Genomic DNA, 26,648 nt, shown 5'->3' with positions numbered 1-26,648 from the left:
TAAATAAGCAGGGTGACAATATACAGCCTTGACATACTCCTTTTCCTATTTGGAACCAGTCTGTTGTTCCATGTCCAATTCTAACTATTGCTTCCTGACCTGCATATAGGTTTCTCAAGAGGCAGGTCAGGTGATTTGGTATTCCCATCTCCTTCAGAATTTTCCACAGTTTATTGTGATCCATACAGTCAAAGGCTTTGGCATAGTCAATAAAGCAGAAATAGATGTTTTTGTGGAACTCTCTTGCTTTTTTGATGATCCAGCGGATTTTGGCAATTTGATCTCTGGTTCCTCTGCGTTTTCTAAAACCAGCTTGAATATCTGGAAGTTCATGGTTCACGTATTGCTAAAGCCTGGCTTGGAGAATTTTGAGCATTACTTTACTAGCGTGTGAGATGAGTGCAATTGTGGGGTAGTTTGAGCATTCTTTGGCATTGTCTTTCTTTGGGATTGGAATGAAAACTGACCTTTTCCAGTCCTGTGGCCACTGCTGAGTTTTCCACATTTGCTGGCATATTGAGTGCAGCACTTTCACAGCATCATCTTTCAGGATTTGGAATAGCTCAACTGGAATGCCATCACCTCCACTAGCTTTGTTTGTAGTGATGCCTTCTAAGGCCCACTTGACTTCACATTCCAGGATGTCTGGCTCTAGGTGAGTGATCATACCATCATGATTATCTTAGTCATGAAGATCTTTTTTGTACAGTTCTTCTGTGTATTCTTGACACCTCGTAATTCTAATAACCAGAACATTTTATTAACAAGGTAAGTAAGGTGACAGAGGATATTAGTTATGTGGTTTAACTAAGACTGTGTCTTCAGGTAAGGGAAGTGTTAAAACTAGTCCACAAATCTTCTGCCTTTGTCCAGTGCTTTCTGTGTCACTCACAGTTGCTTTAACCTACTTTTTGGAATGAAATACTTTAAAAATGGATAATGATTATTCACAATGCCTTCTACCATTAATCATCAGGGAGAAATGAAAAGTTTTAAATCTATTATAGAAAGAGAAGCAGATGGCAGATTTTATAACTGTTTTTATATTTAGCCTTCAAGGAAAAGAATCAGTTACTATTATAATTTTAAAACAGAACCAACTAAAGATTCTTCCATTTAAGAAGTTCTCTTTAAGTTTTGACCTATTCCAGGAAAGTGACTTCTGATCCCTGCCAGGTGGCCTGGGTAGAGAAGGCAGAGGTTTTGCCTTCACCCACCTGCCTGTGCAGACCTCCCTTTTTTGTTGTTTATATTGAGCTTTAAGATAGAATCCTCTTTGAAAAAAGTATCCTGCTGCTTAAATAAAAAATTTGAAAGCCAATGTTCTAGAAAATAAAGGTACATCTGTATTAGCTACACCACTGGTCAAGGTGTGTGTAGAATGTTATTCATGTTAATATTCTGATAAGTTAACCAGTTCACACTTCAATAAAGCTGGAAAAATAAAAGAATACTTTTTAATTTTTAAAAAAAGAAATCAGTTTTAGAGGAGCTTTTAATGGCTTTGCATTAACTCTGTGAAAAAAATTCTTTGCATTTAGAGCAAAACTTATCATTATTTGAGCCTTCCTTGGGCAGAACTTCTTCTGGTTCAGTGTTTCTTTCATTTTCTCATTTCTTTGTTCATTCATTCATCTTACAAATATTTATTTTGCAGCTGGCATGTGCCACTGAAAACACAGCATGAAAATACAGACTTGGCCTCTGTTGTCTTTGAGCTTATTTGTTTAAAGAGAGATACAGAGATTATGCATGGGATGAGGGTTAGATGGGAATACATGGCAGCTGGCAGTACATGTAGCAAATGACATATTTTCACATCTCTTAGCTTTCGTCTGTACTCTTCCATCATTTTGGTGAATTCCTTCAAATTTAATATGCAGTTCAAACACCTCTTTCTATGACATCTCTCTCAAGCTGTTCAATCAAGTGCCAAGATTAAAATATTTGCAGATTTCTACAACTGACCTTAGTGTTTTGTATATAACTCTTTCTCAACACCAGCTCTTTGAGGGTAGTCAGTAAGTGCCCAGTAATTGCTTAATCAACTTTGAATGCAATATGCTGCACAGCTGAACACAGTATGCAACTTTTTTCCTGCTAATTTGAAGTCTCACATAGGATAATGTAGATAGTAGTGTAGTGTTAGTAGCTCAGTCATGTCCAACTCTTTGGGACCCCATGGACTGTAGCTCACCAGGCTGTTGTGTCCATGGGATTCTCCGGCAAGAATACTGGAGTGGGTTGCCATTCCCTCCTTCAGGGGATCTATCCTGACCCAGGATTGAATCCAGGTCTACCGCATTGCAGGCAGATTCTTTACCATCTGAGCCAGCAGAGAATACTATATTGTAGATAATTCATTAAAAAACAAAACAAAACACACAAAAACGATGTCAGTTACAGTGGCTCAGTGGTAAAGAATCCGCCTGCAATGCGGTAGACTTGAGTTTGACCTGAGTCGGGACAATCCCCAGGAGAAGGAAATGGCTGTCCATTCCAGTATTCTTGCCTGGAGAATCCTCATGGATAGAGGAGCCTGGCGGGCTACAATCCACGGGGTCACAACCGAGTGACTTAGCACACAGCACATATGAAACAAAAACCTAGGATGACATTAACAATGCAGAGTAAAGAAATAACAAAATTTCACACACACACAAAACAACGAAAGACTTGAGTAAGGCATTGTTTTTTCACTGATCAAATCATAGTCTCACCTTGTACCAAAATGTGCTTCAGATGAACTAAAGAGTTAAATATGAAAGACAAAAAGAGAAGACCTAAATGCTAAAATAAAACTTGAGGGAATAACAATTGTCTTTGGAAAAGAAGTTTCTAAGAAAATATACAATGGAAAAACTTTTTTAAGGTAAAAAATAATAGATTTGACTCTACAAATTTATAATTTAAGCCAAGAAACATTATATAAAAAAAACCTAGAGAATATCAATCACAATTTATGGAATTTATTTGTATCCCAATTTAGCAATCCAACACTAATCAAAGTATTTTAAAACAATGGGTAAACATATCCCCTGACTTGATATTTGATGAAATTGTGAATTACTGATAATTTTTAAGATACATTAATTTTTAAATAAGAGTCCTTAACTTTCAGAGATACCTACTCAAATATTTGCAGATGAAGTTTTATGATGACTGGGATTTGTTTATAAATAATCCAGAGTGAGATAAGGAATAGATGAAACAGGATTGGGTGAAATTGGCAAGAGTATACCATCCTTTTTACCTCTGAAAAAAGTTAGAAAATTTCTACAGCAAAAAGTTGAATTTTAAAAAGAAATATACACAGATTTAAAACCAAGCAGAAAACTGGGGGTGATGTTTGCTACAAACAATATTAAAAAATACAAATAAAGTTTTAAAGGCTAGCACATTGTGACACTTGGTGCCCACTGTTCCCTGATAATCATTCTTGCCTCCTTACTATTAGCATCTCCTGTGTTTACCTGGGCACATTCCATTCAAAGTAAAGGAATAAATTTCCTAACTTCTGTGAATGTAAGTAGAAGTGCCATTTGTGATTCCCAGAAAATACCCTTAAACGATACTTCTTTCTTTTCTGTTTCTTTTTTCTTTTTTTTCTTTCTGATGGCTGCAATGTGCATTTTCTTTGAAAGACTAATTTGGCCCAAAAGATAAAGCCATATGCCAAAAATGGTGAAGCAGCAAGATAGCAGGAACTTGGATCTCTGAGAGTTTAAACACACTGTGCTTTCAGTCCTGGACAGATTACCTCAGGCTCCCCTTTACATGAGAGATAAATTCCTTCTTGCTTGTGTCACTATTACTTGGGGTTTTTTAATCACTTGCAGCTAAACCTAATGGTGAAAACATGCCCCATGACAGGAAAATAGGCAAATATTTTAGCATACAGTTTCTAGAAGAAAAAGTATATTTAAGCAAAGAGCACCTAAAGCATCAAGCCCCAAATACACATTTTGATAGTATTTTTTACCTATCAAATTATGGAAGTCATGAATGTAGTTTTGAATGCTTGCAGTATCACATAGTGGTTACGAGAGCTGTGTAAGGAGACAGATTGCTTGGTTCAAGTTCCTGCTTTTGTCATTCACCTGATGAAAACTTTATTATAGTCACCTTGCTTCAGGTTCCTCATCTGTAAAACTAGGGTAATAATATTTGATGCTTTTCAAAGTTGTGAGGATGACGAGAAAAGGCCAACATGATGCCTAGTGTTTGTGAGTATAGTGATATCGAACAAAACAGGTTTAAAAATAGAAGAGCTGCAATGAACATTGAGGTGGATATATCTTTTCAAATTTGCAGGATCATATGGCAACTCTATTTTTAATCGCTTGAGGAACCTGCATACTGTTTGCCATAGTAGCCGCACAAATTTACATTCCCACCAACAGCGAAGGAGAGTTCCCTTTTCTCCACACTCTCTCCAGCGTTTGTTATTTGTGGACTTTTTAATGATGGTATAGCGCACTTTATACTCAGAAGACAAAAATAGCTTTATGGGCAACCAGAAACAGCAGCAATTTAGAAGGCTGAAAGAATTTTGAGAGTTGGAAGTTTATAGTCACTATTTAAAATAACATGAAATCTTATTCTGATTTTATTCCAGTGTTGCTAGAAAATGTGGGAGAAGAACTGGATCCGATCCTGGAACCTCTTCTACTAAAACAGACCTTTAAGCAGGGTGGAAGTACATGCATACGACTTGGGGACTCTACCATTGAATATTCACCAGACTTCCGCTTTTATATTACTACCAAGCTAAGAAATCCTCATTATCTTCCTGAAACTTCAGTAAAGGCCAGTATCTAAAATAAATGTTTCTTTACCAGCTTTTGCAAGTCTGTATTTTCCTCCTGAGCTATGAGGAAAACAGGTCTTTCTAAGTAAAATGGATTTTGTCCTTGTTTGGCATTTCCTGAAATTGCTATAATAATTTCCAAATGTTGCTTTTGTGTGTGCATGTCAGTAATAAAGGAGCCTTCAGTATGCAGTGAAAAAAGACTATGATAATTTAATTTCAGCAATCAATATTATTCTTAGATTTTCACTGTTAAAAATAGATGACACACATGCACATTCTTTCTTTGCCATAAATGATAATATGCTAATTCTTAGAATGGGGATTCAGGAACAGAGCTTCATTCTTTCTCAGAATAAGGTTGCTGCTATCTGATTTTAAGGAACTGTTTTTGATCACTTTTAAAATACTCAACATTCCTTTAAAAAGTAAAGTTAAAATTATAGTCAGTGACTAAAATGACTTGAGATGTTGAACTGTAACCAAGCTTCAGGAGCTTATTCCATTCATTATTCCCAGTTCCTAGCCCTGGTTGGCATTTGATGTTTGACAAATTTTTGTAAAATGAATGAATGAGGGAGGGAAGGATAGTTTTCATTTATAGAAGCCCAGAGGAGAGGACGTTAAGAAATATTCAGATTGTGAAAGAAACATATATAGAGATGAGATTTATCCAGAGAATTCAAACACTGTTCATTATTAGAAATATTTAAATTAACATAGGCATCTCTCTATAGAGCCAGAGAAAACATGAAGATGAAATAATTCATGCCCTCAAAGGTGAAAATACATGAAAGGTAAAAAGCTCTCAAGAGGCTTACACTGTAAATAATGTATATGTCAAGTGACATTTTTTATGACTAAAAAGGCACAGAACGACTCAGAGTTGGGGACACACTTTAGACTGGACATTCAGGGAAGCCAGGAAGACTGCGGGGAGGTGGAGTGACCCTCGAGCTTAGTTTTTAAAACACAATGTTAAAATATGAAAATTCTTAGCCACTGTTTTTAATTATTAAAATAAATATGTTATCCAAACACCTAAAAATTGTGTTAAGTACTACTAGGAGAGGCAGTATCTGCTAGTAGTGAAGAGCACGGATTCTGGAGTTAGACCTCCTTGATGCAAATCTCGGCTCTGTCACCTACCAGTGGTGTGGCTTTGGCTATGTCGTTTAACCTCTCTGTGCCTCAGTTTCCTCATCTATAAAATGGGAATAATTAATGTCTAGCTCATAGAGTGATATGAAGACTAAATAATCTATGTAAAATGCTTATAATAAGACCCACCAATAGTATTATGATTGTTAACTATTAGAATTATTATTTAACTTTCAAATTTAAGTGGAAAAGAATGACTCATAAAAGAAAATAAAATCCTGAAGCTGCATTACCAAAAAGCTTTTTTAATAAATCACATGGAACATCTTTTTTTACTTTTCAGTAAAATTTATGAAAAGATCACAGATAACATAAATAACAATTTATGTACAGTAATAACTAGTTATAGTTGAAGTCATAAACCACTGTGGATAGGGAACTATTTTATGATTGAAATCCTTGAGATCCCTAGAGTGTCTTATTGCTTCATTATTTTTAATTGCTGGGATTGATTAAAGAGGGATTAGAAAACATAGTGAGGCAGTTACTTGCTTTCAATTACAAATTAAAATACTTCCTCTTGATCTTATTTTTAGGATCTTTTATGTACCTTTTGCTTTCAAAAGTACCCAGGGGATGATACTGTGCTGCTATAATTCATTTGAATCTAAATGAAAATGAAATTTGAAGCCATATTTGTATGGTTTTAAATGTTTGTTAGCAAAATGGCTAGATTTGCAAAATCTTGATGTCAACAGATCTAACATGAATGGACTATGAATGAATACCTCCTTGTGTCTGAGCTAAAAGTTGTCAAACAGACATTTCTCTGAGCACTGTGACACTGGTTTGGGGATTGAAACGAATGTAAAATCTGTATACTTGGTTTCTCAGCCTAACAGGGAAAATCTCTTAGAAACATTAATGGTAATTTTTCCATGACTAAATTCTGAAGCAGTAGAGAATTGCATGACAACATTTAATCCTTTTTAATCGCTCAATTTAAAGGAGTGTTGCTTATTATTCCATATAAATGTATGATTACAAGTGCCTATGTAATCACACTTAGTGGAATCCAAGGCCTGCCATGGGGCAAGCTGGGGGAGAGGTTTCATCGGAAGACAGTACCGTGGAGAAGGTGCCTGGTTGTGGGTGGAGGAGGGCGTCACCCTCATAGGGGTACATCAAGGAGCTGTTTTACACTTCCTGCTCGCAGCTAGGAAATTTCTCGCAAAAACAGAATTACTCTGTCTCCAAAGAGGAAATAATTCTCTTACAAGGAAGGTGGGAAAACACAAGTTCTCCCAACTCAGCAGTCAGGGCTGAAGCATATGCAGATGGTTTATAGTCTGTGTGTCTGAGATTTCACAGTCAGTTCAAGGTAGGTACATTGAAAGGCATGTGAAAGGGAGAAGTGGAAAGTGATGCTCAGGACACAGGTGCAGACCTTAATTCAAGACGTGAAGGCAGAAGACTGCACAATAGATGCTTAAAAAAGCAGGGGAACAAGGGAGGTCAAATTAAGCCAAGATCAGGTATTTATTGGCTTATGGATCCATTGGTGACCAGAGCTAGAAAGTTGCTATAATTTATTGCTGTGAGTATTGATGGGTATGTAGAGGCAGGAATGAGAGCAGATTGTAGAGGGATAAGGAATGAAGTGAGGCAGAAACAAAAGAATATACAAATAACATTTTCAGTTATGCATTTAATAGTTACGAAGGCACAAAGAGAGATCCTTCAAGAGCTGAAAGAAATTGTGTGGATGATTTGTCTTTTGCTTTTTACAAAGAGAGACCTAAGCATGATTACTTTCCCACTTATAGGAAAGACTCAGGAGAGAGGTAACTTTAAGACTCAGGCAGCAGAGACCTGTATGTAAGAGCCATTAAATGCTGAGATGAAGCAGGGTTAGCAGACTGCATCTTGATGGATACTGGTGAACTGTGTATTCCTTTGTTCATAACAGTGGCTGAGTATCATATTTTAACATGATACAATATAACGTGCTATATTGTGATATGATTATATTATAGTATGTTGTGGTTGCTGTTGTTGTTTAGTCACTAAGTTGTGTCCAACACTTTGTGACCCCATGGACTGTAGCCCGCCAGACTCCTCATCCATGGGATTTCGCAGGCAAGAGTACTGGAGTGAGTTGCCATTTCTTTCTTCAGAGGATCTTCCAGACCCATGGATTGAACCCTGGTCTCCTGCTTGACAGGCAATTCTTTTCCCATGAGCCACCTGGGAAGCCCCTAGGTTTTTCTGCAACATCTTAAGGAAAAATCCAAACGAACTTTTTGGCAAACCTAATATATACTCATGACAAGTCATCACTGTGTTCTTTTTTCTCTTATATCTGGTTGTTTCTCTTATCTCCTCTGCTTTTGGACACCACGAGGCTCCTTAAAACATAAATCAGCTGGTCCAGCCAATATGTAGGTTGGCCTGCAGCCTGATTCTGACTGATTTTAGGATTAATGGGTTGTCAGAAGTTGGACGAATTTGAAATAAGAATTAATTGATCACCAAACACAAGTCTCTGAAGTATTACATTTATGACCATGAGAAACTTTTGCAGGTTTTTAATTCAACAATCCAGTTTGCCTATATCCTTAATCACAGTCTCCACAAATTTACCTTTCATATATACTGTGCTCAGTCACTCAGTCATGTCTGACTCTGTGCAACCCTATGGACTGTAGCTCACCAGGCTCCTCTGTCCATGGGATTTTTCAGGCAAGCATACTGTAGTGGATTGCCATTTCCTCCTCCAGGGGACCTTCCCAACCCAGGAATTAAACCCACATCTCCTGTGTTGCAGGCGGATTCTTTAGTGCTGAACCATCAGGGAAGCTCCTTCATGTATACTACTGTGATATTAGAGTCAACTTTAAGATTAGAATTTGAAGCATATAAGCAGAGGCTTTCTCAACAGAAATATTGATGCAATTATTGTGTACTCTCATTTACAGGTGACACTGTTAAACTTCATGATCACTTCTGAAGGGATGCAGGATCAGCTTTTGGGAATTGTGGTAGCACGAGAAAGGCCAGATCTTGAAGAAGAAAAGCAAGCCTTAATATTACAAGGAGCTGAAAACAAAAGGTTTTATACATTATATAAAATACAGAATTATTCTTAACTTGTTTCAAGATCACTTAGAATCAATTAAAGTACATATTAAAGATCTACGTTGTTAGGTTTAATAAGTGCATTGAATGAAAAGACTTGAGTGGAAAATAAAAGGTATTACAGTCTGTATGTTAATTTGGAAAATTGCATTGCAGAGTATATTTTTATATACAAGTTCTCAGGCACTGAAAGAATTAGAAGGCCTGCCACAAGTCAAGGCAATGTATTTTCAACTATTCCACGAAGTTTTACCACAGAAGTTTTAGTATTCATTATGTAGCTGAGGATACCTGTTTTTGCTGGAGCATAGTCTGAATGAATATGTTGCATATCACTTTCTGCTTGTAATATCTATATCATAGGTAGAAAGGGTAATGCCCTATAAGTCATGAAAAATTTCAGGAAATAAATGGAGTGATACTTTCTATTCAATTAGGAGCTGAGCTACTTGATGGTGGAGTAGATGGCTTACTATCTCTCTCTAGTTACCACATAAATGATCATTAGAAAGAGAAGTGGAGCAGAAAGGCCTGTCTTTTTGACATTTTGCAAGATAAGAAATTAATTATATGGCATCACCGTTCCGGATATTTGTCACAATGTGATGTATTTCTTTAGATTACATGCTCTCTGTTTCTTATAAAAGAATATATACATGAAGTGATTTTTAATGATTTCTTCTTCTTCTGAGAAATATATATATTTTTTATTCCAGGCAGTTAAAAGAAATAGAAGACAAGATTTTAGAAGTTCTTTCATCTTCGGAAGGCAATATATTAGAAGATGAAACTGCCATTAAGATATTATCTTCCTCCAAGGCTTTGGCTAATGAGATTTCTCAAAAGCAGGAAGTAGCCGAAGAGACAGAGAAGAAGATTGACAGCACCCGCATGGGCTATCGACCTATTGCCGTTCATTCCACCATCCTGTTTTTTTCTATTGCTGATTTAGCAAACATCGAGCCCATGTACCAATACTCACTGACCTGGTTTATTAACCTTTTCATCCTGTCTATTGAAAATTCAGAGAAGTCAGAAATTTTGTCAAAAAGGTACGTAAAACCAATACTAATTAATACAAATAATAACTAATGCATGAAATGTAGTAATTGGTGGCCTTCACTGTTGTTTCAGCATGGTGTTCACCTTACAGCCATATAGCTAGAATGCACTTGATTAATCACTGGAACAGAAATAAATTTGAGGGTTAGACATTGAACAGATGTGTCCAAATTCAGTCTTCCAGGAAATTGTTTACAGAGATATGGGGCTATAATGTAATACTGAAAAGAGGAAGCATTGTTCATCATTTGCAAAATGTATTTATGATTGGAGGTATGGAAAGAGGAAGTAATATCCCTAAAAGATACAATTCTTACTTTCTGTGAGCTTGCATTCCAAAAGTTACAAATTCACATTTTAATATACACATATACAAAACTGACAGATAAAAAAGTTTTAAAAAAACAGTCTGCTGCGACTGTGATATTTGATTTCATAAATACCTATTTTTCTGTTGGCTATTGAAATAAGTAATGGAATAGTCTATGAGAGAATAAAAATGTCATTTTTTGTTGTTGTTGTCAGTCAGATAAACTTTAGCTCAGTTAAAACATGTTTTTAATAGAGTCTAACATTAAATTATTTCTTGAACAAGATAATAATTACAATCTTTGCCCTTTATAACTTTATTGATCAACACAGAGCTAGATACTTCAGTTTTCTAGCTGTTCATACTCACAAAGGAAAGTCAATTTACTAATATCATTCACATTTAAGAATTACCTTTTAGAAGTCCAAAATGCTCATCTCCTAAGTCTAAAGTGAATTCTTTCATTTACCATGGTAGAATTTTGCTAAATTTTAAATATTCTTAGACTGAGTAATCTTTGGTTAGTATCATTCATTATTTTACAAGCCTGTATATAATGAAGGTATAACACTGATATTTGGCTTAGCAAACAACTTTTCAAATACCTGCCCACGAGAAAGAGAAGAAAGGGAGGAAGAGGATATCTTTAGGGAAGGAATGCACGATGGTAGAGTTTAAAAGTTTCTCTTTATATTATGAAATTTGAAAATATTTCTCTCATTATCTGACATTTTCAAGGTGCACAAGAATTACTGAAATACAGAAAACAGAAATTTAAGTGACCTTTCTTATGAAAGTTCCCAGCCATTTGCATTATGTTACTTACTTGAACAAGCATGTCTGGTTTTCACATTAGATTCTGAGTTCCCTGAGGCAATAATTTTTTTTTAATATTCCTAGAATCTAGAACTTATCACAGAGCTAATCACATAGAGTGACACAGTAAATGATGTTCTGCTTTTCATCGCAGTTCTTAATTTCTATCTTGATTAAAACAAGACTACCAGAGTGTTATCATTTTAATTAATTTAAAATCTGTTGGAGTCTAGAGAAAAACTGATTTTTCTCTTAAAGACCTATTTTGTATATAAGTTTTATAAATTTGGGCAATTTTAGACTTTAAAAATAGTTACTGATTCCTTTACTATCTCATTTATATGAAATTAGTATTTACTCACAGATATGATATCTCTTTCTTCATACCTATAATATAGCCCCTTACAATTTATAGAAAATCAAATTCTTTTACCCAGATGTAAGATTTGAATGAAGTCCAGAAAACAAAATGTGCCTTTTTCTTTTTAGTTAAAATCCTTTCATTTGGAAACAATGAAAATCATATTTATGACTACAGTGATCTTAGAAATATAATTCTGGAACCAAAGAGTAAATATTAAAAAGTACATTTGAAAACTTTGAAGTTATTACTATACATAGAGAAACATGCAGAAATCAGAAGCATTTGCAAAATAAAATTTTATGTGAGCACACCTGCGTAACTAATATCCAGGTCAAGGCATAGGACATTATCAATGGCCCAGAAACCACTCCATGTCCCCTTCTAGTCACTATAACCCACATCCCCCCAGGTAATCACTGTCCTGACTTTTCAATGCTAGAGATGAGTGTTGCCTAATTTAGAATGCTATTTAAATGGAATTACATGGTCTGTGCTCTTTTTTATCTGACATCTTGCACTTAACATTGTGTTTATGAAATTTATATTGTTTTGCACAGTGCAAAGAAGTGGTTTATTCACTTTCATTGTTAAATATGGGCGCATTCCCTATGCTCCTATATTGTTGGGGAAGTGTAAAAGCAAATCTTCTCCCAATCCAGAAAATTTCTCCACAAAGTAGTTGAGAAAGAAAACAATTTTTTACTGATTAAGTATTAAATTAGAATGTGATCTGCAGCACCAGCAGCAGTCCACTAAGAGAGTACAAAGAGAGAAATATAACTTTCCCGACTTTAGCAAACTGGCTTCATCCAGAGGAAAAACAAATGTCTTATCTTTATGATAGGATGTAGTTTGGCAGCTCAGAGTCAGATGCCCATGAAGTCAGCCCATGAAAATGGCTCTCAGATCTTCAGAAGGGACATTCCTGGGTCGTAAAGTTGACAAAAAGCCTACCTATATTTCAAAGAGAAGGTACTTATAATTTTAAACTTTCAAAAGTAAATGCTCTAAGGAAAAAGAGGAGAGGGAAATCTCGTCTTAACATTTTCAGTATAAAAAGATTGGGCCTCTTATTTTTATTTGTCCTTTCACTATACCACAAATTTTTCATTCATTCTACTGCTGAGGACATTTGGGTAGCTTCCAGTTTGGAGCTGTTACGAATTTTTGCTGTCTTGTACACTCTTGTATGTGGCTTTTGTATGTACATTTATCTGGTAAGTACATATCCAGGAGTGGAATTGATCATAACAGAGTATGTATATGTTTCATTTTAATAAATATTGCCAAATAGAGTTCCAAAATGGCTACCACAAGGGAGACTCTACTAGTAATCTTGTTTAATCTTCCTTTTTTTATTTTTAAGTAAAAAGTAGGAGGAAGCAAGATCTCATTCAGAAATTAGAGTTCTCATAGAAGTCATTTTTTTATTTGTCAATCATTGATAAACATCAGATAATCTGTTAAATATGTACAATTTTTACTTATCAATCATACCTCAATAAAGCTGGACAAAAAAACATTAGATAACCTGTGGTCTCTGGGCACTGATTAGTTTATAGCTAAAACAAAAGCATAGAAAGGATATGACTATTAACAGTAGACTACTAAATTGTTGGAAAGTCTTAATATTGGTCTAAAATTATTTCTAATTTTCTTTCATGAGAGATAAAAATATCTTTTTTTGTTTGTATTCTGATAGTTACTATTCATAATAATTATTTAATAATACCAAACAAATGTTATAACTAATATATAAATATTATGTATATACTATGAAGTAACCATAATAATTGGAATCATCTGTCTTTATAAAATTTTAATGCATTAGAATTTATTATGGAAAATAAATGACTGTAGCAAAAAAATACAGAAACAAAAATCTAACTAGAATATAACTTTGTTACAGGAACCACACTGAAATCAATCTCTCTGACTCTCACTCTCAAAAATACATGCAAGATCACACATGCCTGTGTGCACACACAGAAATTTTTCTTTCCCTTCTACTTCTGTCAAGATAATTTTCCGATGTTATTAAATATTCTTTTGAAATATAATTTTTAGCAGCTGTACAATATACTTTTAATGAATGCACCATAATTTTCTTCATAATTTTCTTATTGTAAGATTTCAAGTAGTCTCCAGCTTTTGTATTATAAATAACACAGTAATAAATATAAATGTCACCATCATCAATTTTTTCCTTTGGCTAAATCCCCAAATTAGGACAAATGTGTTCACTTCTTTCAGACTCCTGATATAAATTCCTTTTCTGTAAGGTTATTCAAATGAACAAATTCATCAGAGGGAGCATGAATACCTTAAACACTGTATCACACATCAGCATTGAAAATAATAATTTTTCTCATGTTAAGGCTTACTATGAATACCAGTCGCACAAGTTAGCATTTACTAGGATGTTGTTAGTTGCAAATATTGTGATTATTCATATTTCTATGACTTGTCTATGTGGTAAATAAAAATGTAGTTTATCAAGTTGTATTATTAGTCCAGCTTTTATGGATTTATAAACAGAGTAGCCCTCGTCTAAACTTAATTTAATAAAGAAACTATTAACTTTAGTCTGTTCATTTATAATAATATATCATATAGAACATATGTAAAAGTTTATGAAATATGGAAATCCAGTTTTACCCCAAGAAATGTTTTATAGTTTTAAATAGTCCAAAAACTGTTAAATGTAATAGATTAATATACCATGCATTGACCTTTTTTCCATAAGGAAGATTAAGTTTTGTTAAAAAAAAGTCAGTTGATGGTAAAAATGCAATTCTACTGAAGTATTCCTACATTGTGTAACTCTCAAATTGGTGCCCCCAGTTAATGAGAATCCTTGATTTGTTTTGGGAATAATTAACCAGAAAGTTTATTAGAAAAACACACATCTAAATGGTTTATAATAGGTTTCCCCAAGAGCATTTTTTGAGACAATAATGCATTTTTATTTACTTTTCTTTCTGTTGACCCTTAGGCTTCAAATTCTCAAGGATCACTTCACTTATTCCCTTTATGTTAACATCTGCCGATCCCTCTTTGAAAAGGATAAACTACTTTTTTCCTTTTGTCTAACTGTAAATCTGCTGATACATGAGCGATTGGTCAGTACTGTTTTAATTTATGGAGAGAAAGTATTAATGTGAATTCATTAATTTATGAATTTGTGTGGGAATATATATAAAAGTATTGTTAATAATTAGCAATTATTATAGTGAAGGCAAGATATCACAACTAGACTGAATTTCACAGAGGTGAAAAATAAATTAAGCGGAATTCCTTATGTAACTATTACTACTTAAATTTTTGTATGGTTTAGCTTAAAATAGTTTCTGTCAGAATCTCATATATAAGGATGCATATAAACTTACTAAATGTATTGATTATATGTACCCCAAGTAATAGTATAAATGGTCATGTTTTTAGGAACTTTTGCAAGTTTGTCAAATCTAACCATTGGGCTTAACAATACCATTCAATAATTTTAGCTATGTTTCAAATCTGTTTACTTAAAATATGGGAAGCGCTTTAAGAATGGAAGAGAGGTGTGTAAATTCATTATTTTATACACATGTGTTTAAGCTTTATTAAGTTCATATGGTGAAGTATTAGTTGAATTTTGAAGAAACATTTTAGTATTTCTTGCAAAAATTTCATAGCAGTAACTCATTATATTTTATAGAAAATAATTGAAAACATGGCAGATACATGGCTTTCTGTCTTCCCACAACTTTTACAGACAATAAAACTCTTAGCAGTCATTTTGGAAGGCATATATTAAAAAAGAATAAAATTCAGATTTCCATGTTTAGATCAGAAATTCTGGAGGAAAATTATCAACAAGTAGCTCTCTAAAATGGAACTATTCTGAAAACTAGTTATAATGAATACATTGATTTCTTATGAATCAATACTGACCTATACCAATAACTAGAATTTTATGGGGAGATATTTGAAACTTGAAAATCAGTCAATTTTTTTTAAATGGTTGTAAGTTACCTATGTATATGATGAACTCATTTCTGACTCTTCACGCTACTTTGTTTTCCAAAGATTAATAAAGCTGAGTGGAGATTTCTGTTAACTGGTGGCATTGGCCTGGATAATCCTCATGCCAACCCTTGTACATGGCTTCCTCAAAAATCTTGGGATGAAATATGTCGACTGGACGATTTGCCTGCCTTCAAAAACATTCGTCGGGAGTTTATGCGCTTAAAGGATGGATGGAAAAAAGTATATGACAGTTTGGTATGTTTTTGACTCTCTTGCTTGTTTCAAAGTTTTTAAATGGAGAAAATAATGTCAAATAATTTATTCTTGTCTGTAAGTAAGCATTAAACAGCTGGTCAAATATAATGTTTCGATTAGGCTATCCCCACTTTCTAATTGGTTCTGTTTGCACTTCTCTTTAAATTCCTTGGAATCTGTAAAGATGCAAAAAAGTTGCATGGTCCTTAAAATTATTCTTTTTGGATTTCCATGCCAGGTTTTTATTATCAACTTAGACTTTGGCAGTCATAATGGCAGATGACTTAAAATTTTGTAGAACAGGTTTTGTTTAGATTTTCTGAACACAGGGCACAAACTAATAAATATTTTTGTCATTTGACGAGAGGGAAAAAATAATAGTTCCCAAATAATTTTCATGAGACCTGATCTTGCTAGTTGGAGATTACTGTAGCTAACATATACCATGATGCTCAGTTTCCCTTCTGGAATATAAACAAATTGTTGCCTTCCTTCACTTTTTTTCCTTAGCACAAGGGCTAACATTGTGATTCCCGGTTATTTTTTTCTAGTGTTTCTACTTTTTTGATATTTTTCTTTCCTTGGGCTTAATATGCAACAGTTCTTTTGTGGGGTGGGGGGTTGGAGGGGAGAAAAATCAGGATGCGTGGAGAACACTTTGGTGACCTGTTTATTGTACTATACATGATAGAATGTGTCTGCACATGAATTTAAATATTTTAGTTTGGATCTCTTTTGGATTGATCCTTGTTAATAATAAAAATACTTTTTCCAGAGGCAAATATGTTTTTGTATGTAGTTGAGTCCAGTTTAAATAGAAATTTTCCTATGCTGAAGCATGGAGATTTCTGACCTGAGATACCATAGCTTTCCCAGCTGTTTCAAAAATGCAAGGGTCTTATTTTCCCATGTGTATTCCTCCTCTTGGGATCTTGATACATCTCTTCTTGCATATTTTTAATAACATTCTTTGGCTGCTTCTTTACATTGTGTGTGTAGGGGGGAAAGGAACGCGCATGTGCTCAGTCATGTCTAACTCTGCAACCTGTAGCCTGCAACTCTGTAGCCTGCCAGGCTCCTCTGTCCTTGGAATTTTCTAGGTAGGAATACTGGAACAAGTTGCTATTTCCTACTCCAGGGAATCTTCCTAATCCAGGGATCCAACTTGAGTCTCTTGAGTCACCTGTATTGGCAGGTGGATTCTTTACCACTGTGCCACCTGGGAAGCCCCTTCCTTAGTATACACATTTGAAAATATTCCTTTCTTGAAAAGGTATCAAAATTTATCAAAATAAAAAGTAATGCATAGCCTTCTTTGTTTGCAATAAATGTTTATTTTTGTAATAGATAATGAGAGTAGTTTTTGCTGACTATATAGAGCTTCTCCATCTTTGGCTGCAAAGGATATAATCAGTCTGATTTCGGTGTTGACCATCTGGTGAGTCCATGTGTAGAATCTTCTCTTGTGTTGTTGGAAGAGGGTGTTTGCTATGACCAGTGTGTTCTCTTGGCAGAACTCTGTTAGCCTTTGCCCTGCTTCATTCTGTACTCCAAGGCCAAATTTGCCTGTTACTCCAGGTGTTTCTTGACTTCCTACTTTTGCATTCCAGTCCCCTATAATGAAAAGGACATCTTTTCGGGGTGTTAGTTCTAGAAGGTCTTGTAGGTCTTCATAGAACCATTCAACTTAAGCTTCTTCAGCATTACTGGCTGGGGCATAGACTTGGATTACTGTGATATTGACCGGGAGCTGACTCTGGCTCAGATCATGAACTCCTTATTGCCAAATTCAGACTTAAATTAAAGAAAGTGGAGAAAACCACTAGACCATTCAGGTATGACCTAAATCAAATCCTTTATAACTATACAGTGGAAGTGAGAAATAGATTTAAGGGACTAGATCTGATAGACAGAGTGCCTGATGAACTATGGACAGAGGTTCATGACATTGTACAGGAGACAGGGATCATGATCATCTCCAAGAAAAAGAAATGCAAAAAAGCAAAATGGCTGTCTGGGGAGGCCTTACAGATATACCCATTTGATTGCAGAGTTCCAAAGAATAGCAAGGAGAGATAAGAAAGCCTTCTTCAGCAATCACTGCAAAGAAATAGAGGAAACCAATAGAATGGGAAAGACTAGAGATCTCTTCAAGAAAATTAGAGATACCAAGGGAACATTTCATGCAAAGATGGGCTCAATAAAGGACAGAAATGGTACGGACCTAACAGAAGCAGAAGATATTAAAAAGAGGTGGCAAGAATACACAGAAGAACTGTACAAAAAAGACCTTCACAACCCAGATAATCACGAAGATGTGATCACTCACACTCACCTAGAGCTGGACATCCTGGAATGTGAAGTAAGGTGGCCTTAGGAAGCATCACTACGAACAAAGCTAGTGGATGTGATGGAATTTCAGTTGAGCTATTTCAAATTCTGAAAGATGATGCTGTGAAAGTGCTGCCCTCAATATGCCAGCAAATCTGGAAAACTCAGCAGTGGCCACAGGACTGGAAAAGGTCAGTTTTCATTCCAATCCCAAAGAAAGGCAATGCCAAGGAGTGCTCAAACTACCGCACAATTGCACTCATCTCACGCTACTAAAGTAATGCTCAAAATTCTCCAGGCCAGGCTTCAGCAATACGTGAACCATGAACTTCCAGATGTTCAAGCTGGTTTTATAAAAGGCAGAGGAACCAGAGATCAAATTGCCAAGATCCACTGGATCATCAAAAAAGCAAGAGAGTTCCAGAAAAACATCTACTTCTGCTTTATTGACTATGCCAAAGCCTTTGACTGTATGGATCACAATAAACTGGGGAAAATTCTGAAAGAGATGGGGATACCAGACCACCTGAAACTGCCTCTTGAGAAACCTGTATGCGTGTCAGGAAGCAACAGTTTGAACTGGACATGGAACAACAAAGTGGTTCCAAATAGGAAAAGGAGTACGTCAAGGCTGTATATTGTCACCCTGCTTATTTAATTTACATGCAGAGTACATAATGAGAAATGCTGGGCTGGATGAAGCACAAGCTGGAATCAAGATTGTCAGGAGAAATATCAATAACCTTAGATGTGCAGATGACACCACCCTTATGGCAGAAAGTGAAGAAGTACTAAAGAGCCTCTTGATGAAAGTGAAAGAGGAGAGTGAAAAAGTTGGCTTAAAACTCAACATTCAGAAAACTAAGATCATGGCATCCGGTCCCATCACTTCACAGCAAATAGATGGGGAAACAGTGGAAACAGTGTCAGACTTTATTTTTCTGGGCTCCAAAATCACTGCAGATGGTGATTGCAGCCATGAAATTAAAAGATGCTTACTCCTTGGAAGGAAAGTTATGACCAACCTAGACAGCATATTCAAAAGCAGAGACATTACTTTGACAACAAAGGTCCATCTAGTCAAGGCTATGGTTTTTCCAGTAGTCATGTATGGATGTTTGAGTTGGACTATAAAGAAAGCTGAGAGCTGAAGAATTGATGCTTTTGAACTGTAGTGTTGGAGAAGACTCTTGGGAGTCCCTTGGACTGCAAGGAGATCCAACCAGTCCATCCTAAAGGAGATCAGTCCTGGGTCTTCATTGGAGGGACTGATGCTGAAGCTGAAACTCCAATACTTTGGCCACCTGATGCGAAGAGCTGACTCATTTGAAAAGCCCCTGATGCTGGGAAAGATTGAGGGCAGGAGGAGAAGGGGACGACAGAGGATGAGATGGTTGGATGGCATCACCAACTCAATGAACATGAGTTTGGGTAAACTCCGGGAGTTGGTGATGGACAGGGAGGCCTGGCGTGCCGCTTTTCATGGGGTCGCAGAGTTGGACACGACCGAGCGACTGAACTGAACTAAATGAGAGTAGTTAGTTGGCAGGGTTTGAAATGCCTTTGGAGAAATAATGGGAAAAATTCTCCTAATGCACATTTATCGTAGTAACAGGAAGCATTTGTGCTATTGATTAATGTTCATATTGACACTAACCTACTTATTTAATGTCTTAGTTTTGATTTTATGTGGCAGTTAAAATTTTCTTTTTATTTCTTATTTCATAGCTTTGCCCCAACCTAATAAAATTTACATTAGCATTCTTAATTTCATTTAATCATTTTATGTTTTCTTTAAACTCAATTTAAAAGTCAAAATACTGGGTTTTGGGGTTTTTATTAAGTCTTCCAAATAATATTAAATTATATCCACTGTCATTTTAGGAACCACATCATGAGGTTTTTCCTGATGATTGGGAAGATAAAACGAGTGAGTTTCAAAGGATGCTTATCATTCGTTGCTTGAGGCCGGACAAGGTAAATGCTGTCTTTGGAAGCTGCTCAGTGAATTCCAGACCGTCCTAGCTCCACATGCCAGCCAAACATGTGTTTCCTTAAGTAATCCTTGGGGGTGGGGTGGTAAAGGAGTCTGCAAGAAATAACCCCAATTCCCTCTAATGCAGTCATTTTGTAAAAAGTGTATATTTATTATAACTGCACTAAATTAGTAACTCACCAGCTTATGTTTAATAGTTTATTTATGTTACAGCTCTTCCTGTTATCCCTGGAGAAGGGAATGGACAATCTACTTCCTTTACATTTTTGTTCTTACTGTTTTGTTGAAATTGGTCAATGTTGTTTACATGAAGCTGATTTACTACACCTTCTGTTTCCTCAAATGCTATCCTGTACATAGTTCTTTATTGGCTTTTGGAAAGCTAGTAGAATATTGTTTTTAAGATGTTCATAATCTCTCACCACAAAGGAAAATGTCAACACTATTAATTTTCATTTCTTTAAGTAATAAATTATATAACCAGTGAATCAGCTGACCTGTCATATCAACAAATGAGAGCACTCATTGATATCCTCATTTGTATTATTAAACTCGATTTAAAAAAACAAACTATTCACTTAAGTGTAAAGACACGTATCCACAGAGATATCCACATAATTCTGAGGAACTGTAGACACTGGGAGTGTTGGAAGAAAAACTGAAAACATATTCTAATTGTCCACTGTTACTACTCGAGTAAAAGTATACATAATTACTTCAAAATTTACTGTATTCACAATTTGAGTTGCTAAGGATATAAGATAATGCTTCCATTCCAACAGCAACAGAAAGATCAACACTTGTATGATGAAGACAGTCTTTATTTTTTCTATCATGTAAAAAAATTTTCTACACATCAGTGATAATACAAGATAGAGGCATTCTTTCCTCTGTAAGTCAGGGTCTGTTCGATGAACACTTGTCATTCTTTCTTGAATTGGCAGTGTGGCCTTAGCCAGGGCCAAAGTATCCATTAAGCATAGGACCTCGAGTCCATGATACTCTTAGGAGTTCATGAAAGTAAAATGAGAAAATATACCAGTCTGTTATATTTTAATTATACAAAAACAGTTGAAAAATACATTTTTTTCTATTTATTGATGGAAGAAGGGGTCCACAATGTGTTAAGGGTCCCTGAATGTCATAGTGCTGCCCAGCTTTTAGCTGGAAATAGTTCCCATTGTTGAAGATCATTATTTAACTGCAGCTTGGGGCCCTTTTAAAAATGAATCTTCACTGAAACTATTAGCGTTAAGCCTCAGAAGTTTTCACTGCAAATATTAAATATGAAAGAATATGAAATAGTTCAAACTCTTGTCTAATATGACTTCTTCCTTTAAAACTTTTTTTTTAATTTTCAAAGATTTTTTACTTTGTTTTCTAAGATAAAAACTGTTACACTAAATGGCTCTCTGTGTACCATTAACTTTCTTCCCTCAATGTTTGACAGAGAAGTTTCTGATCATAGTCTATATTGTTTAGTTAAAAGTGATTAATGACCCGATTCCTAACTGCAGCAGTTTCATCTATAAATTTCTTTTCCCCAGTTTGTTTTTAAAAATGAAATGAGTTGCCAGTCCAGGTTCAATGCACGATACTGGATGATTGGGGCTGGTGCACTGGGACGACCCAGAGGGATGGAATGGGGAGGGAGGAGGGAGGAGGGAGGAGGGTTCAGGATGGGGAACACATGTATACCTGTGGCGGATTCATTTTGATATTTGGCAAAACTAATACAGTTATGTAAAGTTTAAAAATAAAATAAAATTAAAAAAAAAATTTGACATTTTAATCTGAAAATACATTGAGTACCAAATAGATCAAATATTATTTTCCATAGTCACTCTCTTTTTCAAGTGAGTATGAGGGAGCTGGGAAATTTAGATAGTCAAGCTGAGGGACTTTTGTTCATTTTTTGAATCAGTCGAGATTAATCTTACAGTCCTACTTCTCTTAACTCTCTTAACTCCTCTGCAGAATGCTTTAGCACTGTGTGTTATAACTTTTTCTTATATGTTTCCATATCTTCTCTAGAGTTTTCTTTGCATGGGTGGAAGAGTGTAAACATTAATACTTCTCAGCAGTATTCCTGGTTCTCTCCTGTGTATACTCGAGGTGGGGGCATTGTGGCCATTAACCTTGTTTTGGCCAGTAAAATGTGAGCATAAGTGTCAGGGTGGAAGCATTTAGCTATCATTGTGAGATTCTCCAGAATATTCCTCTTGCCATCAAAATTGTGGAATCACATGTTGATATTTAAGCGCCATAAACAGGCTGGAATGCTGAGTCAGAGCAGGGAGAGTTTGTTGCCTGGACACTCAGATGACTTTTCTGAGATGGTAAGCTTTTGTTGTGTTAAACCACTGAAGTCTTGAAGTTGTTTGCTACTATAGCATAATTCAATTTATCCTAAGTTAACTAGTTACCATTTAATTAGTTACCATTTCCTATACTATCATACCTGTAATCCTTAATATATAAATAATTATCAGATTTCCCTGGTAGCTCAGATGGTAAAGAACCCACCTGCAATGCAAGAGACCTGGGTTCGATCCCTGGGTTGGGAAGATCTCCTGGAGAAGGGAACGGCTACCCACTGCAGCAGTATTCTTGCCTAGGAAATCCCATGGACAGAGGTGCATGGAAGGCTACTGTTCATGGGATCACAAAAGAGTCAGACATGACTGAGTGACTAATACTTTTTGGACATCTTTCATGGGTCAGATGGTAAAGAAACTAGTTACCATTATCTATACCATCATACCTACAATCCTTAATATAGAAATAATTATTAGTATGCTCTTTTATACTTGCAACCTCAAACCCTTCAATCTTGCTGTTACCAGGTACTTTAATTCCTAGTCATAAATCACTGATTTTGGAACTATGTATTTAAAAATGATATATGACTATAGTATTATGCTTTGAAAAGAATAATTTTCCAAAGCAAAAATGGTATTAGCATGCCAAAGAAAGGAACAGTGCTATATAAGGCTAACAATTGGGCTGCTGCTGCTGGTGCTAAGTCACTTCAGTCGTGTCCGACTCTGTGAGACCCCATGGACTGCAGCCCACCAGGCTCCCCCGTCCCTGGGATTCTCCAGGCAAGAACACTGGAGTGGGTTGCCATTTCCTTCTCCAATGCATGAAAGTGGAAAGTGAAAGTGAAGTCGCTTAGTCGTGTCAGACTCTTAGCGACCCCATGGACTGCAGCCCACCAGGCTCCTCCATCCATGGGATTTTCCAGGCAACAGTACTGGAGTGGGGTGCCATTGCCTTCTCCCAACAATTGGGCTAGTACTACATAAATATTTAGATTTTATTTCTTTGCTATCTCTAAGTCATGAGATATATATCTCCACTAGGGAAATCTGTAATTGTTTGATCTCTAATATAAAATATATATTATTTGTCACCATAGTTTTTTTCTGTCTCCTTTCCACGGCTCTCCCTTCAAAACCGACTCCATCCCATGGTAAGAAGCCACAAATGCTAGGTTCTCTAATGCCATAGTTTGGAAAAATGTAAAAGATTTTCACTAAACCACCAGTAGGAAAAATGAAATGTTTGCACTTTCCTTGGATTTCAATAGTTTAACTGCTTTATTGACAAAAGCATATCAGATGTATAAATACTGAGGTATGGAATGTTTTGAGCCCATTTACAAAATGAAGAGCTTCTGGCCACAGTTTTCTCCTTCTGGACTGTAAACAAAAAGCAAATTAAATAGCTTTTAATAAGAAACTTGTCAAATATAAACTAATATGTTTCTCTAACCTCAGATAAATCTTGTAGGAACTTGAAAGACACAGAAAAACATACATAGAAGACCACAAACTTCTTTTCTGCCTTTGGGAAGATGGGTGCCTAAATTAGTCTGTAATTTTTGTTCCTGACAGATTTTATTTTATAGTTCTTACGCTTGCATAATCAGATTGCAGAAGCAAACCCAATTCCATCACCTTCCAAATTGAATAGCTTGCAGTTTCATTTGCCTCAGAAGTTACTGTTTAGTCTTGGGAACAGCTGGTCTCATTCAGTTGTTTTTTTTTGTTTTTTTTTAATTTTTGTGTTGACTATTGTGTTTTAATTTTTTTAAATGGAGGAGAAAATGCCATGGACAGAAGAGCCTGGCAGGCTACAGTTCATGGGGTCACAAAGAGCTGAACACGACTTGAACAACTAACACACACACACACACACACACACACAACTGCTTTACAATGTTGTGTTGGTGTTTGCTGTATAACAGCATGAGTCAGCTGTAAGTATACATGTATTCCCCCTATCTTGAGCCTCCCTCCCCCGTCTCACCCCTCTAGGTTATCACGGAACACCAATCTGAATTCTCTGTGTCATACGGCAGCTTCCCGCTAGCTAGCTATTTTACACAGGGTAGTGTATATATGTCAATCTACTCTCAATTCGTCCCACCCTTTCCTTCTCCCACTGTATCCACAAGTCCACAATTTCTATGATCTTATTCAGTTTTAATGTTAAAAATGAAACAATGAAAATTATCATTTGAGCACCCCTAACTGGGTCTTCCTGTACTACGAGAAGACTCACTTCCCATCTGCCATGTTTGCACAAATTCAGTGAATGACCCTGGCCTGAAACACTCAGAGCTCAGACTTCCTAAAAGTGAAACCATGTACTTAAAAGTCATGTGCTTTCGATTTGTTTGTAAAATTATAATTCAGTGAAGAGGTTAGCCTTGAGAGGAGAGAGGTTATTAAAAACTATTTTTTTGTTGTTTGTTAATTGTTATTGTTCTTAACCTAGGGAGAAAAGACAGCCATAGGAAAAGAATAATAGGGAAAAGGGCAAGGACAAGGTCTGAGACAGGAAGTGAGGATATTTTCAGTTTTCTACCATCAGCTTGATATCTGTTCCCATTCAAAATATCTGAAACATGAAATAATTTCCTTGGAATAGAAACTTTATGCATAGGTGAATTTATTGTTCAGTAATATTTTTTAGAATTTCTATAATTAGAGTCCCACCTTCATAAAAGAGAGCATCCTAATTTATTCATTTACTCAGTAGATTTTTATTGTATAGGAACAATATATGAGTAATCTCCTTAGGTATATCCATGCCATTGTGGCATTTACACATTTGTTATTACTCTTCTATACCTCTCTGTAGTTTTAAATTTTGTACTGATGTACAGTTGACTTAGAGTATTGCATTAATTTTTGGTATACACCAAAGTGATTCAGTTATACATATATATATGTTCATTTTCAGATTCTTTTTCATTATGGTTTATTATAGGATATTGAATATAGTTCCCTGTGGTATAGAGTAGGATTTTGTTGTTTATCTATTTTATATACAGCAGTGTGTATCAGCTAATCCTGAACTAATTTATCCCTCTCTCACCTCCTTTCCTCTTTGATAACCATAACATTGTTTTGTGTGTTTGTGAGTCTGTTTCTGTTGTAAATAAGTTTACTTGTATTGTATTTTAGATTCCACGTGTAAGTGATAGCATATGATATTTGCCATTCTCCAACTTCACTTAGTGTGATAATCTCTGGCTCCTCCATGTTTCTGCAAATGGCATTACTCCATTCTTTTTTATAGCTGAATAGTATTCCATTGTACATATGTACCACATCTTTTTGAAAAGTTTTAATTTTGTATTGGAACATAGCTGGTCCTACCACTTCATGGAAAGTAGATGGGGGAAATTTTGAAACAGTGTCATATTTCTTTTTGGGGGGGCTCCAAAATCAATGCAGATGGTGAATTAAAAGACACATGAAATTAAAAGACACTTACTTCTTGGCAGAATAGCTATGTCAAACGTAGACAGTGTTTTAAAAAGCAGAGGTATCACTTTGCTGACAAAGGTCCATATAGTCAAAGCTATGGTTTGAAAGTTATGACCAACCTAGATAGCATATTCAAAAGCAGAGACATTACTTTTCCAACAAAGGTTCGTCTAGTCAAGGCTGTGGTTTTTCCTGTGGTCATGTATGGATGTGAGAGTTGGACTGTGAAGAAGGCTGAGCACTGAAGAATTGATGCTTTTGAACTGTGGTGTTGGAGAAGACTCTTGAGAGTCCTTTGGACTGCAAGGAGATCAGCCCTGGGATTTCTTTGGAAGGAATGATGCTAAAGCTGAAACTCCAGCACTTTGGCCACCTCATGCGAAGAGTTGACTCATTGGAAAAGACTCTGATGCTGGGAGGGATTGGGGGCAGGAGGAGAAGGGGACGACAGAGGATGAGATGGCTGGATGGCATCACTGACTCGATGGACGTGAGTTTGGGTGAACTCCGGGAGTTGGTGATGGACAGGGAGGCCTGGCGTGCTGTGATTCATGGGGTCACAAAGAGTCAGACACGACTGAGCGACTGATCTGATCTGATCTGATGGATGTGAGAGTTTGACCATAAAGAAGGCTGAGTGCCAAAGAATTGATGCTTTCAAACTGTGGTGT

At 35.8% G+C, this 26,648-nt stretch overlaps 1 protein-coding gene across 1 annotated transcript in view; it reads left to right on the top strand.

Moving 5' to 3' along the window:
- Positions 1-26,648, top strand: part of DNAH7 (dynein axonemal heavy chain 7) — a 271,936-nt gene that overhangs the window by 191,621 nt on the left and 53,667 nt on the right. Inside the window, exons 49-54 of the mRNA XM_006078127.4 lie at positions 4,619-4,809; positions 8,890-9,023; positions 9,766-10,101; positions 14,597-14,723; positions 15,673-15,867; positions 20,083-20,175. Of these exons, the coding sequence (XP_006078189.4) occupies positions 4,619-4,809; positions 8,890-9,023; positions 9,766-10,101; positions 14,597-14,723; positions 15,673-15,867; positions 20,083-20,175 (1,076 nt within the window). The remainder of the gene's footprint in view (positions 1-4,618; positions 4,810-8,889; positions 9,024-9,765; positions 10,102-14,596; positions 14,724-15,672; positions 15,868-20,082; positions 20,176-26,648) is intronic.

Source organism: Bubalus bubalis, chromosome 2, assembly GCF_019923935.1.
Source record: "Bubalus bubalis isolate 160015118507 breed Murrah chromosome 2, NDDB_SH_1, whole genome shotgun sequence".
In the NCBI taxonomy this organism is placed as follows: Eukaryota; Metazoa; Chordata; class Mammalia; order Artiodactyla; family Bovidae; genus Bubalus; species Bubalus bubalis.
Note: the sequence above shows the minus strand (reverse complement) of the source record. Positions and strands in the feature narration are given on the sequence as shown.